The sequence below is a fragment of the Peromyscus californicus genome, unplaced genomic scaffold, assembly GCF_007827085.1.
Source record: "Peromyscus californicus insignis strain IS unplaced genomic scaffold, ASM782708v3 Scaffold_7__1_contigs__length_154581171, whole genome shotgun sequence".
NCBI classification, from domain to species: Eukaryota; Metazoa; Chordata; class Mammalia; order Rodentia; family Cricetidae; genus Peromyscus; species Peromyscus californicus.
In genome coordinates, this window is record NW_026294595.1 from 8,259,437 (window position 1) to 8,274,102 (window position 14,666).

Here is a 14,666-nt window from a genome sequence, read left to right on the forward strand (position 1 = left end):
AATCTCAGCATTCAGGAGGCAGAGGCAGGCAGAATCTCTGAGTTCGAGGCCAGCCAGGACTACTTGGGAACTAAAAAACAAATCTGCCTTCCTTTGCTCTGCATCGGTTGTGAGGTTCGCCTGAGCTGTGGTCTTTCGCTTATATTTTCTTTGCTCTTTACTGTCCTGCTGTGTGGGTTTCCAGGGCGTCTCTGTGGTCACTCAGCAGCTGCCTGTTTGCACTCATGCTGGACCCTTTTTTTGCTTTTAAATTGTAATTACATTATTTATTTATTGTGTGTGTATGGGGGAGGTGGACATGCCACTGCCAGCATCCCGTGAGGTCAGGGGACAACTTTGGGGGTTGTTCTCTCCACCATGTGGGTTTCTGGGATTGAACTCAGGTCATCAGACTTGGCACCAAGTGCCTTTGCGCGCCGAGCCCTCTCTCCGGCCAGCACAGGCCACTGGTGCGTGTCTGAAGCGTTTTCTTCCTTTACTGTAGGGCTGGGACTGTGATCAGAGTGTACCTCTGCTGGCTTCAGTGTGCTTAAACTAGTTAATGTTTGCATGGTTTCACTCTTCAGAGTGTGTGAGGGGTCGCAGGGGGCAGAATTTGAAAAGAACTGTTACAGGAGTTTTTAGGGTTGAAACCTGGACCCTGGCAGCTCCCACAAGCTAGTCCCAGCCACTTGTCCCCAGCACACTCATTAAAGAGGCAAGTCAGAGTGAAAAGCAGAGAAAGGATATTTACTCAATGTGGCCACACTGGGAAGAGGAACGAAGAGGTCCAGTGACCCCCAAGTCCGTCTGTGGGTCCTAATGCCGTTTAAATAAAAAGCAAGAGGTACGCAGGGTTACGCAGTCCTGGCCCATCACTGGTTTGTTGATGTCAATGTCCTAGCTCTAGTGGGTGACATCCCAATACTAGTCTTAAGTGCGCGCGCGCGCGCGCGCGCGCGTGTGTGTGTGTGTGTGTGTGTGTGTGTGTGTGTGTGTAGGAGTGTAGGAGTGTATGTGTGTGTGTGTGTAGGAGTGTGTGTGTGTAGGAGAGAGAGAGAGTGTGTGTGTGTGTATAGGAGAGAGAGAGAGAGAGAGAGAGAGAGAGAGAATATATGTGTAGGGGTGCAGGGGTGTGCATGCCACAGCACAAATGTAGAGGTCAGAGACAAGACTATGGAGTCAGTTCTCTCCTTCTACCCTTCTGCATGTTCCAGGGTTCAAACTCAGGTCACCAGGCTTATGCAGCAAGCGCCTTTACCCACTGAACCTTCTTGCTGGCCCAGACCAGCCTACCTTTAGCTTTTCTCTTGCTCCAGAATGAAGTTCCTTGGGAAATCTTGGTTCCTTGGAGGCCACTGTTAGAAAGGAATTAGCACAAGTGTCTCTGGACTATCCCCACTCCTGCCAGGGAGCTGTGTGCTGTCCTGAACCTTTCAAATTACCTGGGGAATTTGTTGGGGATAGAAACCATTTTTAAATTGTTGGTAAAGGGCTGGGGCCGTGGCTTCGTTGGTAGAGGGCTTGCCTCGTGCAGCTGGAGCTCTGGGTTCTATCCCCAGCACTGTGCAAACTGAGTGTGGTTGTATACCCCAGCACTTGGTGGGGGCGGGAGGATCGGGAGTTCAAGGTCATCCTCAGCTGTTATAATCTAGGATGCCACAGGGTTCTCATTTTTGCTTAAATAAGCATCTCAGCACTAGCTGTGGGAAGCTCTTAGCATGACACATTTTGTTTACGTTGAGTACCTGGAATGCAGAAACCAAGAAAGTATGTTTCCTACTAGCTGGATCCAGGTCAGTTTCTAGAACCCTACAAAGAGTCTGGGACTCACTAGCAAATGGCTGCTTCACATGGGTCAGTCCTGATACGTTGTCACTCATGTGAAAACGGGTTACACTGCCTGGCTAAGCACTTGAGAGGCAGAGGCAGGTGGATCTCTGTGAGTTTGAGTCCAGTGGAAGGAGAGAACTGACTCCATGTCTCCAGAGAGGGAGGGAGGGAGGGAGGGGAGAAGGAAGGAAGGGAAAGAGGAAATGTACTACCCCACAGCCTAGTCATGGGTCTTCCCTCGGGGACTTACTTAGTTTCGTGTCTTCGATCCTCTTTGGTTTCTTCCTGGTGCCTCAGTCCCTGTAACCTTGTGCTGTGGAGGTCTGTCTGCAGCTTTTGATGGGCATGGAAGTGGTCCTTTGTCCTCCTTGAAAGCGTCTTCCTCCCCTGGAGACCAAATGACCGTCTCTTGGGTTCCTCCCACATCACTGATTTTATCCTTGCTCTAGCGCTGCTGCGAGCAGCGTCCACTTCCTGTTTCTTTCCCTCAGCCCATGCTCTCTCCTTGACCCCGGCTGGATCTGGCTTCAGCACCCACGGGTGTAGCCATCACTCACCCCCAGCTGTGTCTCTCCAAGCTCTTTTCCTTTCCAGACTCCGGAGCAGCTTACCAAAGCTCACTGAGATTTCTAAACAATGTCTGCATCCACACGTCTGAAACCACCGACTCAGTTTCCACCTCTCTTGTGAGTGCACGGCCCTCCCTGGCCGAGGGCAGAAGCCACAGAGTCCTTTTTGTGCTTCCTCTCTCACCCTCCTCAGCAAGCCATCAAGACACACCATCCACTCTACTCCCCATACCGACCCAGGATCAGCTTCTCCTGGCGCCGTGCTGCGTCTGAGTCACTGGTGTTTCTTGCCTGGGTCGTTACCAGTTGGGGTGGCTTGCTGTCCCACTGTCTGCCGCCTTTCTGTGGAGCGGCCACCCTAGTTCCTCAGCAAATCCCCATTTCCTTCTGATTAAATCTCCAAAGTTCTTCTGGCAAATGCCTAAAAGCCTTGCCTGCCCGGCTCTCCACCGGCTCTCTGCCGGCTCTCCGCTGGCCGTGCCTTTTCCCTCTAACCCTGGGTTGATGCCCGCATGGCCTTGGTGGAAAGTCGGGGCCCAGGCAGAACATGGTCCGTGTGGGAAACTTGGCTTTTTCTGACTCAGTCCATGCAGTGTGACCATGCGCCCAAGCTCCCTGCCCGGATGCTGGGCATGCTCTCTGGTTATGGTCCTGTTTTGGCACTGTGGTGATCTTGCTCCTTTCTTGTGGAATTTGATAAAGCCTGGCATGTTTATTCATTCACCCAAAGTTCATTTCCTGAGTCTTATTGTCCTGCGCAGCACTATTGCTATGCCAGGGTTGTGTTTTAAGTTTGCTGCTGGTGTGAGATACTCCCCAGGGGGCAGGGTGGGTTGGTGAGTTGCTTGTTTTTCTGGTGTGTGTTTCATTCTCCTCCAGGTTGGGTCTTCCTCTTTCTCATCTCCCTTCTCTTTTCTCCTCCTCTTCTCTAACGGTGTCTGACAAATCTTTTCCCATTGGGTCTCCTTGACCTGGAGAGTTTGATGAAGGGGCTGAGCTCATCTTCTCGGTCCCTGGAGCCAGGGAGGGAGTCCTGTCCTTGCTTCACAGAAGTGCGATTTGGGGCTCGTTGTTCTCTGGAATTTGTCTTTTTCAACTGTAAAAGGTGAATAGTGAGAAGTTCTGCCTTCTGAAGTTGTTCAGTTTCCTCTTCGCTGTGACCAATAGGAAGGAAGGGTTTGGACTCACAGTTTAGGGGGACACAGTCCATCATGGTGGCCGAGCTTGAAGCAGCTGGATACAGTGTGACTGCAGTCAGGAAGCGAAGAGGTGAATGCTGGTGCTCGGGTCACTTCATTCAGACCGGGAGGGACCCCAGCCCAGGGGGTGGTGCTGCCCACATTCGGGCATCTTCCTTCCTCCGTCAAACCTCTGGAAACGCCCTCCCAGACACGCCCAGAGGTGGACTTCCACGGTGACTCTACCTCAGCTCATGTTGACCATGAAGATTGCCTGTCACAGGGACCGAAGGAGATGAAAGTCTTCTGGCTGACTCCCAGCTCACTCATCACATGCCGATAGCCCTGGAAGTGACTGTCCCTTGGGATATTGCTTGCTGTATGCTCAGTCTGGAGGCTGGAGGCTGGACACAGCTGAGGAAGGGGTTCTGAGCTATTGTCTGTCCTGGAACTCCTTGGCATTTTGGGCTGTGGGCTGTCTTTGTCAGGAGAAGCGGCCATGTTCCTGTGGAATCCCTAGGTTTATGAGGACTTCCTCATGCCTGCAGCTTGAGACCTGAGGAGTGGAGACCACAGGCTAGCCCACACTGCCTATGTCCTCAGAGTTCACAGATGGGAAGGGGCAACATGGATATTATCAGGGCAGGTCCCCTGTCCCTGCGTGGATCTTCCCTGTTCAGTCTGCTTCTGTCTGAACTGACTCAGGGCTGTGGCCTTACTTCCCTTCACGTGGGAAAATCATTCTGATCGCCTCCAAATCGTCCGTCTCTGTTCTCGGGTGCCCCTTTAAAAGTGTGTGGATTGAGGGTGAGCATCTTGCTCCTGTTGTTTACTGTCTGATAACGCAAACCTTCCCGCCCCGCCCCCTGCAGTCTCTACCACTGAGCTACATCTCGGTTCATTTTACTTTATTTTATTTTGGTTTTTTGAGACAGGGTTTCTCTGTGTAGTCCTGGCTGTCCTGGAGCTCGCTCTGTAGACCAGGCTGGCCTTGAACTCACAGAGATCCACCTGGCTCTGCCTCCCGAGTGCCGGGATTAAAGGTGTGTGCCACCACGCCCGGCTCCCCAGTTCATTTTATATTTTTTATTTGAGACATAAAAGCCCTGGCTGGCTATGAACTGATTCCATAGTCCGGGCAGGCCTTGAATTTAGGATCCACCTGCCTGGGCCTCCTAAGTAGCTGGGATTACAGCCAGTGCCTCTGGCTAGGCTCCTTCTATGCGGTGCCTTTCATTTGTTGAGAAAGACCTTTCTCCTGCCACCGTGATCCAGATATCTTGTGGTTCAGAAAAATAAGGAAAGAACAGCCCCAAACATTCCTGGACTCCACCCTGCGCATCCTGGTTCAGAGTACCTGGAAAGGGGCCCAAAGGTCTGCTTTCAAAGTCCCCCTGGCCCGTAGGGTTGGCCAGATCTTAGCCAGCAGCCTCATAAACTCTGTTTTCCTCTTTCCTTCTTATTAGTGTACCCGTATAGGATGCACACTGGGTTCCTCAGCAGATCCCATAAATTTGAGGGCGATGTTTTGAGGGCTTCCCTGCAGGCTTGTTTTTGTTTAAAAAAAAAAAAAAATACAAGGCCAGAAAGCCTGTCCCCAGGGTAAGGGGTTGGGAAGGGTTGATAGAGAAAAGAACCTTGGACTTGGGGCTTTGGAGGTGCCTCAGTGGGTAAGAATGCATGTTGGTCAAGCATGAGGGTGTGAGTTCAAATCCCTAGCCACCACAGAAATAGCTGGGCATGACCATTTATTCCTGTAGTTCCAAAGCTGCAAGGAGTGGAGACTAGATGGTCGCTGGAGCTTCCGGGCTGCCAGCCTGGCTCCAGGTTCTGTCTCAGGAAACAATGCAGAGAGAGGGAGAACAGGAGGAGCCTTGCTGGCGGCTGGCCCCTGCACGTGTGTGTATGGGTGCTCGGATGAGAATACGCCACACGCCACACTCACTTTCACTCAGGCTTTTGCAAAAAGTTGGGAGTCAGGGAGCGTGGTGGTGCACGCTTTTAATCCCAGCACTCAGAGGGGCAAAGGCAGGTAGATCTCTGTGGGTTTGAGGCCAGCTTGGTCTACATAAAGTGTTCCAGGACAGCCAGGGCTGTATAGGGTCTTAACAGAATGTCACCCATGACAGGTCTTTGATCTTGTTTAGGAATTGATGGTAAACGGTGATTTTCATGCCTGTGGTTGCATTCGGTGGCACACAGCTTTAGGTCCAGCAATCTTGAGGCAAAAGCAGGCAGATCTCTGTGAGTTTGAGGCCAGCCCGGCTACGTATGGAATTCCAGGAAGAAGAGTACCTTTTCTCGCTGGGCATGATGGCCCAGGCCTATAATCCCAGCACTCAGGAGGCCAAGGCAGGAGGGTCACCACAGATTCAAGGCCAGCCCGGACCACAGAACAAATCTTTAAAATTTTGTTTGTTTGTTTGGTGGTGGTGGCAGGAGGTTGGTGCAGCCATGGTGCACATGCGGAGGTCAGAGGTCAGCCTGTGGGAATCAGTTCTCTCCTTCCCCAGTGTGGGTGCTGGGTACCAAACTCATATCATCAGGCCTGGAGGCCAACTAACTCCCTGACCCACTGAGCCATCTTGCCAGCCAGCCCTTCAGAGCGACATTTACCACAGTTAGTCAGGCTCAGCTTCCCTCAGCTCCATGTAACGTTGAAGTTAGGTTTATGGCTGTGCAGGTCTAGAAGCTAAAAAGGAAATGTGGACTTAAGCAAGTGGTTTGGTTTAAAATCACAGTTTTGAGAATTTTTATGTGAGGTGTGAACTTAGAAGTGGTGCTTTCAATTTGTAAGTTATGATTAGCTAAAGGAATGGTTACTATTTAAAACTGCACACTAAAAATACCTGGAATGTAGTCACAGGGCTCCTCAGTGCCCCCAGCTCCCATGCACGGAAGAATCTGTTACTGTGCTCACCCCGCCCACTCCAATTGTCCCCTCCAACCTGGCTCTGGACTTTAACTCTATTTCCTCTGAGAGACTGACGAAGGGTCTTTCGGCATGGAGTGCTTCCTCTCCCCCGTGACCCCACTATACACCCTCACACAGAGAGAAAACTTTGCTTTTTAAACCTGTGTTTATTAGAGAAATCTGCTACATATCCGCCTGTCTGTGGAAGCATGGTCTCTGTGTGTGAGTGTATGTACAAATGACAGAGGTGAGTCTCCTGTCATCCGTTGGCGTGATAATTTGTAAGCATTTTTTATTTATTACTGTGTATGATATGTGTGTGAGGGGGTGTATGCCGTGGCATGCAGAGGTCAGAGGACAACTTGTACAAGTTGGTTCTCTTCTTCCACCATGTGAGTCCTGGGGAATCAAACCCAGGTCACCAGGCTTGGCGGCAAGCTGCCTTTACCCCCTGAGCCATCCTGCTGGCCCTACAAATGTTTTTTTTGGGGGGGTGTTGGAGGGGGGTTTCCGAGACAGGGTTTCTCCATGTAGTTTTAGCGCCTGTCCTGGAACTCACTTGGTAGCCCAGGCTGGCCTCGAACTCACAGAGATCCGCCTGGCTCTGCCTCCCAAGTGCTGGGATTAAAAGCATGCACCACCTCCACCCGGCACAAATGGGTTTTAATTGTGCAACTTTATGAAAATTTTAAAAACCAGAAAAGCGCACACGTCATCTTTCATTCCTGATTTCTTTGAGCACTTCCAAAGAAGGTGACATGTCTGCATTTTTGTCTTAGGAATCTTTCAAAGAAATACCAACCCAAGAAGAACTCGAAGGAAGAAGAAGAATACAAGTACGTCCGTTGCTGGTGGATGTGTGGTGAGATGTGTGTGTGGTCGGTGGTGGCTGTGAAGGGAGGGGAGGAAGCTGCATGCTGTCACACAAGTCCCATCCTGCCTTCCTGTCTGGGTCTGTTTCAACTTGGGGGCGACAATGAGAAGGCTTCCTTAACCTCCCTGGCCCTGAGCCACGGGACCCGCTCTGGACTGTTTCCATTAAACTAATTAGGGAAAGTTTTAGGAGGCCCTGCAAGCGTGTGCAGACAGTGTGGGGTATAAGCCTTGGAACAGGCTTCCTAGTGCTGCGACCCTTTAATACAGGTCCTCATACTGTGGTGACCCCAACCATAAAAGTATTTCCGTTGCTACTTCATCACTGTGATTTTGCTACTCTTGCGAATCAGAATGTAGCTATCTGATATGCAGCCCCCGTGAAAGGGTCATTTGACCCTCAAAGGGGTCGTGATCCACAGGTTGAGAACCTTGTCATGGAGTCTGTGCTCTGTTCTGTAGAGTCAGAAGTCCAAATTCTTCATCCATCCAAGAACTATGCCTGTCTCAGTCAGCAGTGATGGGTCATTGTGCATGGTGGAGGCATCATCTTTGATGTAGGTCCAGGTGCCTGGTGTATTTAGTGAACATGGGTGGGTGGGTTTGGAACCATCTCTGGACTCAGAATGAACAGAACCAGAGACTGCATTTCACAGAGCACCTGTGGCCATGTTTGGGTTATAATTAATTCTGAGCCGTTGTGTAATGAACCAGCAAGATCCTCTGGGAGGCAGGTGCAGCGCAGACTGACTTTAATTAATATTTCCTCAAGTGAAACATGTGAGGATGGAGGTGGGCTTGTCTGAGAAGGAGCCGGTGTGTTCTGTCCCCAGGTACACAGCATGTAAAGCGTTTCTTTCCACCCTGAATGAGATGAACGACTATGCCGGCCAGCATGAGGTCATCTCTGAGAACATGACGTCACAGATCACGGTGGACCTGATGCGCTATGTGCAGGAGCTGAAGCAGGAGAGGAAATCGGTAATGTATATTGGGGTGTCTTCCCCCAAATATGGACAGGGGTGTTTTCCCATCAGATAGCCAGATGGAGTTGGATATGGTGGCTCACACCTGCTAGCACTGGGGAAGCTGGGGCGGAAAATTCTCTGTGAATTCAGTGACCACCAGGGCTACACAATGAGTTCCAGACCTGCAAGGCTGCATAGTGAGACCCTATATTAACAAACAAAAAACAGGGGTTCAGGGAGCAGGGACACACACACACACACACACACACACACACACACACACACACACACAGGTGCATGCCTTAATCTCAGCACTTGAGCAGTAGAGGAGGCAGGAGGATCTCTGAATTCAAGGCCAACCTGGTCTATACAGTGAGTTCTGGACCAGCCAGGGTGACAAAGTGAGACCCTGTTTAAAAAACAAACGGGCTGGAGAGAGGGTTCACTGGTGAAGAGCACTGGCTGCTCTTGCAGAGGACCCAGGTTCAGTGTCACAGCCACCTGTAACTCCAATTCTAAGGGGTTCAAGACCTTCTTCTGACTTCCTTGGGTACAAAGCACAAATGTGGTACACATACGTACATGCAGGCAAAATACTCATACACATTAAATAAATATGTCACAGCTAGGAAGCAGTGAGACAGAACCTCGGGGCTTAGAACAAAATCTTACCACCTAGTATAAAGATAAAATAAACACAGGGAATCTGGAGGCAGCCTTGGCCTGCTGCCCTGCTTTTGAACTTGCCTTGACCTTTCCAAAGGTTTCCCTCTTCTTCCTGTCTAGGGCTCTGCTGTGTTCTCTGCACTGACCCTCCTCTACCCACAGAGCTGACTGCCCAAGCTGAAACTGCTTCTGCCTTCTTAGCAAGTGTCCATTGTTTAGGAGTGAGTCAGGAGCCGGGAGTTCAGCAGAGCCGTGCCCCTCCCCCACTCCTCTCCCCCAGCTGTGTGTGGCTGGCTTCACTGTGCTCTGGCCTCAGGGCCCTTGTACAGGTTTTTCTCCCTCAGGGAGCCTTTGCCAGACACCTCAGGGCCTATTCCTTAGGAATGCCTCCTTCTCAGAGCAGACTTTGCCATCTGCCTCACTTAAAATTACCAAATTCCTCTGGCCTCTCACCCTCCCCCTTTGCAATGTTTTTGTTTTGTTTTTTTGAGACAGGTCTTTTTATGCAGTCCTGGCTGTCCTGGAACTCACTGTGTAGACTAGCTGGCCTCACGGACATCTGCCGGCTTCTGCCTTTGAGTTTTGGGATTAGAAGTATGTGCCACCATGTCCGGCAGCTTTGCCGTGGTTTTAGAGAGAGACAGAGTTGGAGTCAGTTGGTTTGTGTGTACACCATGAGTGTGCAGATGCCCCCTGAGGCCAGAAGAAGGCATCTGATCCCCTAGAACTGGAGTTGACAGGCTGTTGTGAGCCCAGCCACCCAACATGGTCCTCTGCGAGAGCAGCCAACACTCTTACCCTCTGAGCCATCTTGTCCCTGACATCACTCTTGCGTAGCACCTAACAGTATCTAGATTTGGGGGGAGTTGGAGCACTAGTGACAGGACCTTGTGCGTGCTGATCACGCACCCCCCCCCCCCACTAACCCCTGCCCACTGTCTTCTCCTACCTCACGGAAATGTCTGCTCCTCCAGGACAAGGAAGCCCTTGCAGAAGGCAGGCACACAGGAAGTGCAGGGGAGAGAGGAATAGCAAGAGGTGGGAAATAGCAGGTGTGGCCCAGGGCTGGGAGTGCAGTGCAGTGGAGACCTCTTTCCTGCAGTTCACCAGTGAGGGACTAGGGGTGCGGCTCAGTGCTGCACACTTGCCTCTCCATCCACAGTATGTGTGAACGCGCGCGCGCGCGCGCAGCGCGCGCGCGCACACACACACACACAAAACACTCCCTCCCGCACGTTGTGTTAATGTCAACTTAGTTCTAAAAGTTTACAGATAAGGACCTTCATATGCCTTTGCTATCTTGTAAATGGATTATCTTATTTACTCATTGTTAATTATCTTTTTATAATCTGTTATATCATCTTTTAAATCATGTTCCTTAAAAAGTTTTGGTTTTTGTTTAAGATTTATTTATTTATTTATTTTAAGCTGATGGTGGTGACACACCCCTTTAATTCCAGCACTAGGGAGGCAGAGGAGGGTGATCTCTTGAGTTCAAGGCCAGCCTGTTCTACAGAGCAAGTTCCATGGCTACACAGAGAAACCGTGCCTCAAAACAAACAAACAAACAAAAAAGACTTATTTATTTTATTTCATGTGTTTTGCCTACCTGGTACCCAAAGTGGTCAGAATAGGGTACTGAATCCCCTGGAACAGAAGTCACAGACTAAGCTGCCATGTGGGTGCCGGGAACTGAACCCGGCTCCTCTGCAGGAGCAGCCAGTGCTCTTGACCACTAAACCAGCCTTTTGTTTTTAAGGAATGTCACCAGTCACCAGTCCAGGCCTGGGAGTCATATGCTCTGTCAGGAGGATCTGCAAATACCACTCTATTTGTTGAAGCGTTCTGCAACTAAATTAGACTGACATTTAAGAACATTGTGAAATCTTGAGAAGCACTGGAAAGAATGTCTGTCAACAAATACATATTTGTGGTATTTTCCTATGTGGCGCTGTGAAGCCATCTCTTCTTTCCTATATCATAGCTACCATTCTTCAGAAGGAATGCATAGCTCAGTGTGGTTACACAGGCCCTTAATGCCAGCATTCGGGAGGTTGAGGCAGGAGGATTACAAGTTGGAGGATGGAACTGAGTACCTAGCAAGACACTGCCTCAAAAAGTGTGTGTGTGTGTGTGTGTGTGTGTGTGTGTGTGTGTGTGTGTGTGTGTGTGTGTGTGGTGTGGAGAGAGGGAGGGAGAGAGCACAAGGTGGCTGTGTGGACAAGACCTCAGCCTTCAAGCCTGATGACCTGAGTTGGATTCCCCAAGATTACAATGTAGGAGAGAACTGACTCCTGCAAGTTGTCCTCTGATCTCCACACATAGCATGTACAAAATAAATTTTAAAAATAAAGTAAAAAAGGCAGTGTGGTGGAACTTACTTGGTGGGTGGAGGAAAGGAGATCATGAACTCAAGATCTTCCTCGGCTCCACAGTGAGTTTGTAGCTAGAGTTTTCCTGCCTGGCCCACAGTCAGGATAAATCTCTGCCACCCGCCAGTCCCACAACCGCTCAGACCCGACCAAGTAAACACAGAGACTTATATTGGTTTCAAACTGTATGGCCGTGGCAGGCTTCTTGCTAACTGTTCTTACAGCTTAAATTAATCCATTTCTATTAATCTATACCTTGCCACGTGGCTTGTGGCTTACCGGTACTTTACATCTTCCTTGTCCTGATGGCGGCTGGCTGTGTCTCTCCCACCCAGCTTCCTGTTCTCTCAATTCTCCTCTCTCTTAGTCCCGCCTATACTTCCTGCCTGGCCACTGACCAATCAGTGATTTATTCATTGACCAATCAGCAACACATTTGACATACAGACCATCCCACAGCAGAGTTTGTGGCCAGCTTGAGCTGCAAGAGATCCTGGCTCAAAAACAGTGAGGTACGGTGTCGCACGACTTTAGTCCCAGCACTTGGGAGCCAGAGGCAGGTAGGTATCTGTGAATTTGAGGCCAGCCTGGTCTACATAGCGAGTTTCAAGACAACCAGGGCTACATAGCGCATCCTGTCTCAAAACAAGAAAAAAATCACGAACAGAGAAAACAAAAAGCTTCGAGGACTGTGTTGTGGGTGTGTCACACACCAGTGGTCTGAGATTGGTTAGCCCTGCACTCCCTTTTCTATCAGTAGCTAACACTGACTGTGACTTCAGGTTAGCCCTCCCCAGTAGAAAGTCTGTGATATTACCCATTGCTCAGGAGCCTGCAGCGTAGGGAGGTGATGTGGGTCTGTCCGGTCACACAGGGTCCAGTTGGGGGTGACACCCGGGCATCCTGGACCTCGGGGCCAAACGTAGCTGCATGTATGCTTTTATTTCATCAGTGGTTTTCATAGCTTACCCACGAGGCCACTGATTGCACGGTGCAGCCTCTGCCTGCAAACCTAATACTCTAGGTCCCTGGCTTCCCTTAGTGGCACTGGTCAGATGATATCATTTCCTGGTTCCTGTTGAGGTCAGAACAAAGCCCCACACACACTTCGGTCTTTCTTAGAAACGGGCCGGTGCTGGTCTGTAGGACTCTGTTTTCTCCTTCCCCTTTTATGTCGGTTACAGGGACTGAACTCAGGTCGCCACGTTTGTACAGCAGGCACCTTTTACATGCTGATGAGCCATCTCACTGTACCGTAGTTTATATCCTTCATTCTCTGTTTAATAGAAGAGGTTTCTATGTTTCCTCTGGAAAATGGATTGTTTTAATAATCCATTTTTATGTTCTAGTCATTCATAAATGAACTTATAGCTTCCACTCTGAGGTGTATGTCCATCCCTGTTTGTTTATTGTTTAAGTACTTTTTATTGTTTCATTGATCTGTAGCTTACTGCTTTTGATTGGTTTAGATTAGTTAAACAATTCTACAATCGGCTCTTTTTAGCTCTTTGTTTTGATCTCTTTTGGTTTTGCTATGTTCTAGGCTCTCCTGGAATCCATGATGTAGTTGATGTTGGCTTTGAAATGCTCTAAAGGGATATCGGGATGGTGGACTTGCCCACTGTGCCTGGGATGGTAGGCTTGGCCCACTGCACCTGGTCTAACGCTTTCCTTTGTGGGAAGTGAGATTATCTTCCCACCCCACTGAATTCCCAGAAGTGAGATTAGCCCAAAGCAGGAGTGCTTTCGGCATCCTGGTTTATGGTCCTCAGTCAAGCTCTGATCATGTATTAGATTAACAGTCTCCAGCAGAGTTACAACCCATCACTAAGACCTGGACTGGCTTATCTGAGGTCTAGGTCATTGAGTAGATGACATATCGCACCACTGATGACTATTGTACGGTGAAGGGACTCACTGGAATTTTAGAGGCTGGCTGAGCCCCGCTTTTTTGTGCATCTGGGGTCCAGCACACCAAAACCCACTCATCTCTTAGGAGGAGATTGTAGAGATGGGCTCTCACTGAGGAGCCCAGATGGTCTCGCCAGCCTGAGTGGAGCAGCAGGCACACTTTTCTCTGCAGTTGGAAAATCCGCTTCATCGATCTCCAGGCACCGGGCATTGCTTTCCCCCAGTGTAACTAGCTAGGAAGTTGTAGAGGAAACAATTATTGATGCCCTTAGTGGCTCTTGAAGTTTTCATGAGCCTCGGCAGACACCTGCAGAGGACCGGAAGTTTTAGATCACTGGACGCTTTCCCTGAGACTTTTTATTGGTTCTGATTGTCTAGTTTGGTTTGGTTTGAGACAGGGTCTTTGACAGTCCGGGCTGGCCTTCAAGTCACTATGTAGCTAAAGATGCTCCTGATCCTTCTGCCTGTACCTCCCAAGAGAGGACGGTAAACATGCAGCAGCTCTCCCCCTGTATAGGGTGCTGGGGATGGAGCCCAGGCCACTGAGCCACATCTGTGGCATCAACCAAAATGAAAGCTTCATTGTTCATTGGGACAGGGTGTTCACATTGTCCTCTTGATTTTACATGCTTGAAATACGGCCAGGACTTTCCTTCTCTCTCCCTGCCTCCCTCCTCCTTCTCTCCCCTCTTACTCCGTCCCTCTCTCTCCTTTGCCTTCCTCTCGCCCTTTCTGACAATACTGGGGATTGAACTTAGTCATTTTAGTCACTACCAGGCCTGCCCCACCCCCACTTGTTCCTCATCTAGTGTGTCCTGTACTCAGCAGTCACCTGACTGTCTTTCCCATCATGCTGATCCAAGAGTGCCACTAACTACCCTTCTGGTGATTCTGGCACGCATGCTCGCCCTGGCTGTGGAGACCGTCCAAGGCCAAGACCTCACCTCCCTCTTCTGCTTCTCCTTCACTCAATCTCAGGTGTGGCATCTGAGTATCTGCAAGTTGCTCATCATTCCAAGATACTGAGGAGGGGCCATCCCCCAACCTTTTCGATTCAGTCATGCATTTCATTAGCCTCTGCTCCAGTGGTACCCAGGCTGCCCTTCTCCTGCACACTCTGTGTTCTCTTACTCTGTCCCAGATCTAATGAGCTTCAGGCACAGGATCCTTGTGTATCACACTGCATGCCTCATATCTAGACCATCCCCACATGCACCTGGGCCTGCACTTGTCCTCTGGTGGGTGACAGAAATAGACGAGAAGACCTTTCAGCCACGGGACACTGGAGGTTTCTTTTTTCCACCCGACACTCCCCTAAACCCATCATGGAGGTCCTTGCTTTGATTTAGAAGCAACAGCTTTGTACTCTTGGAAGAGATGGGGAGAAATGTCCTTGGAGTCTA

At 50.0% G+C, this 14,666-nt stretch overlaps 1 protein-coding gene across 19 annotated transcripts in view; it reads left to right on the forward strand.

The window, feature by feature from the left end:
* Positions 1–14,666, forward strand: part of Fnbp1 (formin binding protein 1) — a 129,135-nt gene that overhangs the window by 43,465 nt on the left and 71,004 nt on the right. For all 19 annotated transcript variants that reach the window (XM_052722721.1, XM_052722717.1, XM_052722724.1 and 16 more), the window contains exons 3-4: positions 7,253–7,309; positions 8,180–8,327. In XM_052722721.1, coding sequence (XP_052578681.1) covers positions 7,253–7,309; positions 8,180–8,327 — 205 coding nt within the window. The remainder of the gene's footprint in view (positions 1–7,252; positions 7,310–8,179; positions 8,328–14,666) is intronic.